Consider the following 9341-nt stretch of genomic DNA (forward strand, 5'->3'; position numbering starts at 1 on the left):
TTTTCAGAGGCTGTATAAGGTATATTTTTTGCATTAATTATGTACTTGTCTTCATACACACACGCTTTGTCTTCAGTTATTGACTGAAGATGCCCTTAATTGAGCATACTGCATTATCTGGTTATGATGTTCGTTATACAGTAATTAGAGGTCGAAACAATAATTGTGAAAATAGAGGAATATACAAGATATCTAAAAGTAAAGATCGGAATCAAAGCATTGCAAAAGTATTAGATCAACGGTGAATGTGAATGGAGCTTTGAAAAATAAAAAGGAAGTAATTCAGCTCAATTTAAGTGATAAAACGCGTCCTGTTGGTTAGTCAAAGTGATAACAATAATAAAATATTTTGAAACATTCTAATAGAGAAAAAAAGGTTGAATACATTTTTTTAAATCTGAAAAATATTATAATAGAATGAATTTACAAGGACATAAACGTGGGTTATCATCTCAAAATAAGATAAATAGTTATCACTATTTAAATGGGAAGAAAAATACAATAGCAAATATCTTGTCCAACACTACGACTACAAATAATAATTATTGTCTAGTTAATAATGTAGTGAATCAAGATGATAATCGTTTTAAGCCATTAAACAATAATTCTTCAAAGTCGATGGGGATTTCTCCTTCCACTACTACAAAGATGAAGTACCATATGGAAGAAAATGAAAATAATAAATCGTCGTTGGGGTTATTTCAGCAAGTATCAAGTACAAATTTAAGTCGTTCTCAAAATGTGAGTTTAACGAAACAAAATGAAGGATTAAATGGGAGTGGAGTTAATAACTCGAGTGCAGGAAATAGTTTATCCAATAATCCGAGTATTTCCAATGAACTCAAAGACAAGCCACAATTATCAGGGTTAAATAATTGCAATAGTGGGATACAATCTAATAATAATAACGATTCAAAAAAAAAGAGGTCAAGAGTAATTTATTGTCATGTTTGTTGTCAATATAAACCAAGATCAACCAGGGCTAGATTTCAAGTATGTCAACATATTGCATGCTATGATTGTGTCAGACTTGCATTAATGATTCAGCAGAGATATAATGTTAAGGCTCATTGCCCATTTTGCCAAATAGAGTTAGATTGGAATAGGGTTAAGCCTTTTATTGTCTTATTTAAGCCAAAATCAGAAGCTAATATTGAAGAAGATACTAACAAAACTTTGGCGGATTCAAAACAAGAAACAAATTTGGGAATAGGTTTTAATAATAATAATAATTCGATTGGAATAGCTACTAATAGTAATGGCGCAAATAATGCAGTTGTTAATAATAATAGTACACAAAATGAATCAAATGATTATAATGCCAATTCTCAAATGATTTCAAATGACTTAATTGCTCAAGCTTTTGAAAGTAATGGAATTTCCAAAGAAAAAATATTAAAAGGATTCTTTTCATGTTATTTGCAAAAACAAACGCATTTAAGAAATAATGGGTGTATTCTCCAGAATAACAATAATAATAATAATGGTTGCGTTTCTCAAAACATATTATATGACTCCAAAGAATTACAAAATACACACACAAACTATTCTAATACACTTGAATCATATAAGATGACTGGGTCGATTTGCTATGGAGGAGTTAACAATAAACAGTATATTCCTCTTAAAAATTTTGCCGACCAAAATATTCTTGTATTACCTAATCTTCAAAATTCTTCTGAGTCATGTGGAGAATTTTTACCTGATGTAGGATTGGCGCCAGTTGGGGAAACTTTACCGTTGACAAATTGCATGCACCAAATTGTGGGCACCAAAGAATTTAATCCTTACATGTATGGCGGGAACTTTAGTTCAACAATTTCTAATAATGGTGCTGGCAATAGTACCATTGCTCAAAATACAAATATAAGCACTTTTATAAGTGATAATAATCAAATTAATTATAGCAGCAGTGGCTGTAATGTTGATTTAAATAATAATAACAGTAATATTATTAGTAGTAATAATAGTAATAGTAGTAATAGTAGTATTAGTAGTAGCAGTAGTAGTAGTAGTATTAATAGCAACAACAGCATTTGTGGTAATATAAGTTACAGTAGCAGTACTACTACAACCATGAGAAACAGTTGCATTGGTATGAGAAATAATAACGTTGCAGGAACGAGGGTTGTTCATGGATCTAATTGCAATTGTACAAGCTGTTTAAAACAAGTAGGAAGAATGGGAATAACATCATCAATGGGTTTGGGAATGACTCCACCGGGAAGTATATTGAGTACGATTTATGATGAAAATAATCCTCGTGGATTTGTATGTGGTTTGTTTAATCCATCAATTCCAACAGATGGTGTGGCATTGGTACATCAAGGTAAGTCAAATAAAAGTCAGCATATTCATTTTGAGCTTCAGAAACAGTTTATGTCTGACAGTTTGAATAATTATTCTATTGGTCAAAATGATGGAGCAAGCACTAGTAGAATTAGTAATGGTATTAATACTAATAATAATACAGCAAATAATCATTTTATTCAGCAGCAAAATAATCATTGTACTTCTCAAAGCCGAAACCATTGCCAAATACCATATTCATTATCAACTTACGGAAATAGCTGTGGAGTTTCAAGTATTGGTAATGGTACTTTCAATAATATAAATATTGGGAATACTCTATTAAATTGTGATGAAAATATACCAAATTCATTAAAAACATCATATGGATTATATAATGATCAAAATATTCGTTTAAGTACTGGAGTATCAGAGATATTTGGATTCTTTGAAACAAGTGAAGATAAGCAAATGCCAAATTGGATGATTACAACACCTTATTTAAATATGAAAGATATATTGAGTGATTGGAGGAACTCAACATTATTAAAGAGTCATTCTGATATGGTCATATGTTCTATTTAATAATTGATATAAAAGATAATATAATTACTTTATTATTACAAAAGATTCAAAGGTAATGAAAATGTCATTAAAAAAAGCATATTTATAGGATTAGTAATAGTTGTACTATGGTAAAGTAATCATATTATAATTTATTATTTTATGAATAAATAAAGCATATAATGATTTTGGTAAGTGAGTGTGTATAATATCATAGAAGAATATTTTAAAGAAAATCAGTTCTATTATAGAAGATATAAATGAATATTGTTATTATTATTAATATAATAAAAACAAATAACTATATTATTACCAAATAACCATACAAATGAAACTTATTTCTTTCCTATATAACATTAATTTATTTATTTATTCAAAAACAAAAGTGAAAGAAAAAATAAATAATAAACAAATTTATTTAATAAATTTCCTTATAATATACCTTTTCTTTATTTGGCAAGAAAAAAAGTGAGTTGGAATAATAATATTTTAATAATTTAAAGTTTGAAAGCAATCCCATATTAAAATATACGTGGTGCAGGTATATAGAAATTGACTAAGATGACATTTTTATTTGGCGCATGTTAGTGCATGCACTTTTACACATGCACTGTGTTTTGGCGGGAAATCTGGGATGGTAAGTGATTCGTTTATAGAAAATAAAATGATTAGAGTTATAGTCAAGACGAAGTGATAGTGAATAAGTAGATGTAAATTTAAGAGAGAGAGAACGAGTGGATTCAGAGTAAATGAAGGTAAATTTTTCAAGAAATGATCAGAAAAGAAAGGAAACAAATAAGAGAGGAGTAAATGAATGAGAAATGAGGGGTGGTATGAAGGAACTAAGGTAGTGGTAGAGAAGAGGTATGTTTAAGGAATTTATACAATAAATAGGTGAATAGGGAAAATGTTCGTGTATTCAAGGCGGCAAAGTCACACTTGTTTAAAATTGATTCTCTTAGACTTTTTTGAGTTTATGTGAATAATTTTACTTTTGTATGACCTAAAATGATTATATTATTGTTTAACAATATATAAAAAAAGTTTGTAAAAAAAAAGAATGACGTGTTAAAATTATATAATTATTATAAAGGAAGCGAAAGAATCAAGTTAAGAATGTTTCTTGGCTTGTTTGTATTAAGGATTTGTGAGGTTTTTTCTTTTTTTTTTTTCCCCTTGCTATTTATTCCTCAAGGAGGAAATAATTTCCAGACATTTTTTGTTCTTTATCTTTGACAGAATCAAGTTTGTTAATTCTAGGTCTAAAGTTCATAGGGTCTCTTCTGAAAGAGATTTCAAGGATTTTAAGGAATTTATTCATACCAGTAACTAAATTCTCAGGTCTATGAGCAAGGCAATCAACACCAGGGGTACCGGTAAATAATATAACACGGTCAGCAAGATATGTAGCCATAATAAAGTCATGCTCAACAACGAATGCAGTTTTTTGTGAGTGGAGAATAAATCTTTTAATGATTTTAGAGGCTGTAATTCTTTGCTCAGAGTCTAAGTAGGCCGATGGCTCATCAATAAGATATATATCTGCTTTCTTACCAAGGGCAAGGATTAAAGCAACTCTTTGAAGTTCACCACCAGAAAGGAGCTTTACTTGTTGGTCAGAAATTCTCTCAATATTGAATGGCTTTACAACTTCTGAGGTGAATTGAACATCCATAAATGAGTCTCTAATCTTCATTAAGAATAAATCTCGAACACTACCTTCAAATTTTGGTGATATAGTTTGTGGTTTGTATGATACATTAAATTCTGGCATTTGGTAATGATCTTTGTCAATTACATCAGAATCATCAGGCTTGCTTACTCCTGCTAAAATCTTAATAAAGGTAGTTTTCCCACATCCATTTTGTCCAAGCATAACAATAATCTCAGAATTTCCAAAATCTCCAGCTTCAGCTGAAAGCTTGAAAGATCCCATAGTTTTTGTGAATCCTGGATACTTTACAAAATTAGATCTTTGCATTGCAATTTCATCTTGATCTACAATCTTGAAATTCAGTCCTTCTTCTCTAAATCTCATATTTTCAGTAGGAACAAAACCATCCAAAAATATATTAATACCTTCTCTAACACTAAAAGGAGTAGTTACCACTCCATATACTCCAGGACTTCCCCATAAACAACAAACCAGATCTGATAAATAGTCTAATACTGAGAGATCATGCTCAACTACTATTACATAGTTTTCATGATTAAGTACATTTCTAATAACTTTAGCAGCATTAATTCTCTGCTTAATATCCAAATAGCTACTTGGCTCATCGTACATGTAAACCATACTAGCAACTGAAGTACTTACACATAAAGCAAATCTCTGTAGTTCTCCACCGCTTAATTCACCAACTTGTCTATCTAGTAAATGTCTTAGTTCAAGTTGATCTATTAGGGTTTCTGCAATAGACTTCTCATCTTTGGCATTAATAATATCACCAACTCTACCTTTAACTCTTTTTGGAATATGATCAACGTATTGTGGTTTAATTACCGTCTTAAGCTCTCCATTCTGCATCTTGTTAAAGTATGTTTGCAATTCACTTCCTCTAAAATAAGCTATTACTTCTTTCCATTCTAACTCCTTTGTGTAATCACCAAGATTTGGACGAAGCTTTCCACTCAATATTTGCAAAGCTGTACTCTTTCCTATACCATTGGTACCAACTAATCCTAAAACTTGTCCTGGACGAGGTACCGGTAATCTATGTAATTTAAAGCTATTCTTACCGTATCTATGTGTTGTATCTTTACTCATATTCTTTGGCAAATTAATAATTGTAATTGCAGAATATGGACATTTCTTAACACAAATACCACATCCAATACAGAGAGGTTCTGAAATGGAGGCAATTTTACTTGAAGAATCCACCTCTACACAAAGCTTTCCTGTTCTTACCACTGGACAGAATGATTTACATTCTTGTCGACAATTCTTAGGCTTACATCTATCCGCTTCCACAATAGCTATTCTCAAACGACTTTCATTTTCGTCCCCTCCGCCACTCTTTGTACTCTTTTTTGGTGGCATTCTTCCTTTATAAATAAATATATATTTTCAGCTATTTTAGCCCTATTTTCTTCCTTATATTGATTTATCAGTACTTTGATTTTTAAGAGTTGACAATCAAAGTATTTAATTTATGTATCATGTATAATATTAAATGCTTGAATTAAATAATTATTTAATCAATTTCAATCAAATTGCTATTTATTATTAAATTTTTATTTTATTTAATATTATACATAATAAATATATTTAATTACCCTGCCAAATTCCAACATATTTTAGGCGGGAACTCTTGAAGTTCTGACATTTTCTTTATAAATAAATAAATTAATCCTTTTTATTAAAAATTTGTGGGCATTTTGGAATATAAATGCGAGGAAAAGCATAAATATTTCCAAAAATTTCTCTTTAAAATCTTTTTCTTGAGTTTCTTTGGGAATTTCACTCTCTGAAAGAATTGTACAAAACAAAATAGGGCCAATTAAAAAAAGGTAAGAACTGTAGCTGGAAGTAGTTATAACAGAAAGCAGAGACTATTTTTAAAGTTAACGAGAGAAAGGAGCTATTTAAGCACAAAATATCCTTGCTCTGGTTCCTTCTGAGAGCCCGCCTAATACTTTGATTTAAAAAAAATCAATGCATGCACAAAGGTTGAATGTGGATTTGGCGGGAATCTCGAGCTTAGTCTGATTACTCGCAGTTCTTGAATAGTTACTCTGAATATGAAATTACTGTTATTATTTTAATATATTGAGTTTGGGATGATTTGAGAATGCTATAAAGTTGAAAATAAATTGTTTAGGATGTAAAAAGAGTAAGCATTTTGTTTGTGACGTAGAAACCACCAAAAGTATTGATAGAGGCCAAAAATGTAGAGAACATGGACATTAAGGTAGTATATGTTACAGTTTGGTTCCCATATTGCATCATACTACCAATGATGATTACTCCAGAAAGAGCATTAGTTACTGACATTAAAGGTGTATGTAGTTTAGGATCCACATCCCATACACAGTAATATCCCAACATGGTTGAAATGATAAAGGAAAAGATATTTTGGATCTGAATTGTAGTCATTGTGAGTCCTAATACTGTGAAGAAAAGAGTAGCGAGCATTACTCCAGCATAAAAGTTTACTCCTCCATTCAATTGCTTATCAAAGTTTTTAAATTCTTTCATGACTTTTTGTAAATACCCATCAATTTCAGTTTTTGAGCAAAAAACAGAAGTTTTACTTGCGGTTGTATCTTCATCCTTGATAGAGATAAGAGTTGATTGCTTTGAAATATTTTCAAGAAGACTCTTCTTTTCTAACATTTCTTGGTTTTCGTGCTTCTCTTGATTTTGTTCAGTAAAAGGTCTCCAAAGCATCTTATTTTCATGAGCAACACACATTTTTGAAATGATTTCATTGTTCAAATCGCATTTAAATCTATCAGATGTTGGCCCTAATTCACTAATTAAAGATAATAAGTTCCCAGAAAACAATTCACTGCTTTGTAATGGCATTGAAAATACATAGTTGCATTTTCCAATAATTGTTGTTCCTGATTGAACATCAGAGAATGTTCTGTCTTTCTGGGTTAATTCACAGTTACCTCCAAATTCTGAGCAAAGATCTACAATAACTGATCCACTCTTCATCTTTCTTACAGCTTCTTTTGTAATCAAAATTGGGCATTCCTCACCAGGTTTACATGCTGATGTGATTACAATATCTGAGATACACAAATACTTTTCAATTAAATCTCTCTGCTTTTTCAATATTTCCTCCTTTCTGAGAGATTCTCCCTCACTTGGGACCTGGATAAACCTTGCTCCACAGCTTTCTGCTTCTTCTTTTGAAGTAGATCGTGAATCCATTGCAAACACTTTTGTTCCCATACTTTTTGCTGTAGCAATAGCCTGTAGACCAGCAACACCTGCTCCTATGACTAATACTGTTGACTCTTCAACATTACCCGCTGCACTGGAAATTGATTTACTAATTCTTGGAAGATAATTAAAAGCCTCAACTACTGCTCTATATCCGGAAATTGTGCTTGTTGTAGTTCTAATATCCATAGTTTGAGCACGAGAAGTTCTTGGAACTTCATCCAAAGCTATTACAGTTACTCCATTCTTTGTTAAGCTTGCTAGTAGTTGATCTTGGCTATTCTCCTTATCTTGGTACTGACTTATATGCATGTTACAAATTAAAATCTGTCTTTGTTTCATGCACTTTGCTTCCTTCTCACTTGGTCTAGCCATTTTGATTACTACATCACATTCCTTGATTAACTCCTCAATATTTTTATATACAAGAGCTCCACTTCTCATATATATCTCCTCTGAGAAATATTTGGACTGGAATGGTGAAGTTAAAACATCTCTGGAAATTGCTACTTCATATCCCTTTTCTCTAAACTTATACACTTTAGAAGGAGGTATCGGGAATAATAAAGTTTTATCTTGTTCTGAAACTATTGGTAAAAGAGCAATTTTTTTTGAACCTTTGTTAACACTAATAGATACTTTCTCTATCTCTGTTTCTGCTCCACCGGCTTTCTTGTTTCTAGAACTAACATTTCCTGAAGTCTTGGATGATTTTCTTTGTTTTGAAGAAAGTAAAGCTGTCGTAACCTCATCAGTATCTTCAACTTCTTCTATCTCTTCTGTTACCCTTGAATCTATATATTGCCTTGGAACGAATCCTGCACATCCTTTTAATATCTTATATACTTGTTGAAGAGTTTCTCTTGAATCACCAAGTAACATTCTGGTTCTTTCACAAGTAAAGAGTTCATTTTCAATACATGCATATCCATACGCTAAGGATCTCTTTGAAACTACGACTTGTTTTGCTTTCCAAACATTTATTACTGGCATTCCTGAAATCTTACTTTGAGAGTCCAAAGCTGCAGGATTAACTATATCATTAGCTCCTACCACTAATACCAAATCATACTCCTGCATGCAATTATTCACAGCATCCATCTCTTTAACAATTCTGCTTGGTACTCCTGATTCAGCAAGTAAAACATTCATATGGCCTGGCATTCTTCCAGCCACTGGATGAATTCCAATTTCTACTATTGTACTTCTAGACTCTAATTCTTTAATTATATCAGAAATTATATCTTGACATTTACTTACTGCCATACCATATCCTGGTACTATAAGTATCTTTGATGATTCAGCTAATATCTCAGCAGTTTCTTTTGAACTTGTAGTATAACATTTTGTATCTCCTACCACCTTTTCTGTCTCTTCCTGGTCAAATCCTCCAAGAAGAACTGAAATAAAGTCTCTATTCATTCCTTTACACATTATATATGAAAGTATTGCACCGCTTGAACCAATTAAAGCTCCACTTATAATTAAGAGACTATTGTCCAAAAGAAATCCTGTAATAGCCGTAGACCAACCACTGTAGCTATTTAACATACTTATTATTACTGGCATGTCAGCTCCTCCAATACTTATAATC

The 9341-nt window shown here is 31.3% G+C and overlaps 3 protein-coding genes across 3 annotated transcripts; 1 reads left to right on the forward strand and 2 right to left on the reverse strand.

Annotated features, from left to right (window-relative positions):
* The first annotated feature begins 417 nt into the window (after nt 1-417).
* On the forward strand, nt 418-2874 carry Chro.10118 (hypothetical protein). The annotated part of the gene is made up of 1 exon (XM_661061.1): nt 418-2874. The coding sequence occupies one exon, from the start codon at nt 418-420 to the stop codon at nt 2872-2874; it is 2457 nt and encodes an 818-aa protein (XP_666153.1).
* A 1162-nt stretch (nt 2875-4036) lies between these two features.
* Nucleotides 4037-5893, reverse strand: Chro.10119 (RNase L inhibitor-like protein). The annotated part of the gene is made up of 1 exon (XM_661062.1): nt 4037-5893. The coding sequence occupies one exon, from the start codon at nt 5891-5893 to the stop codon at nt 4037-4039; it is 1857 nt and encodes a 618-aa protein (XP_666154.1).
* A 777-nt stretch (nt 5894-6670) lies between these two features.
* Nucleotides 6671-9316, reverse strand: Chro.10120 (NAD(P) transhydrogenase beta subunit). The annotated part of the gene is made up of 1 exon (XM_661063.1): nt 6671-9316. One exon carries the CDS (start codon nt 9314-9316, stop codon nt 6671-6673), a length of 2646 nt encoding a protein of 881 aa, XP_666155.1.
* Between the last annotated feature and the right edge of the window lie 25 nt (nt 9317-9341).

The sequence above is a fragment of the Cryptosporidium hominis genome (assembly GCF_000006425.1).
Source record: "Cryptosporidium hominis TU502 chromosome 1 CHRO011043, whole genome shotgun sequence".
Taxonomy (NCBI): domain Eukaryota; phylum Apicomplexa; class Conoidasida; order Eucoccidiorida; family Cryptosporidiidae; genus Cryptosporidium; species Cryptosporidium hominis.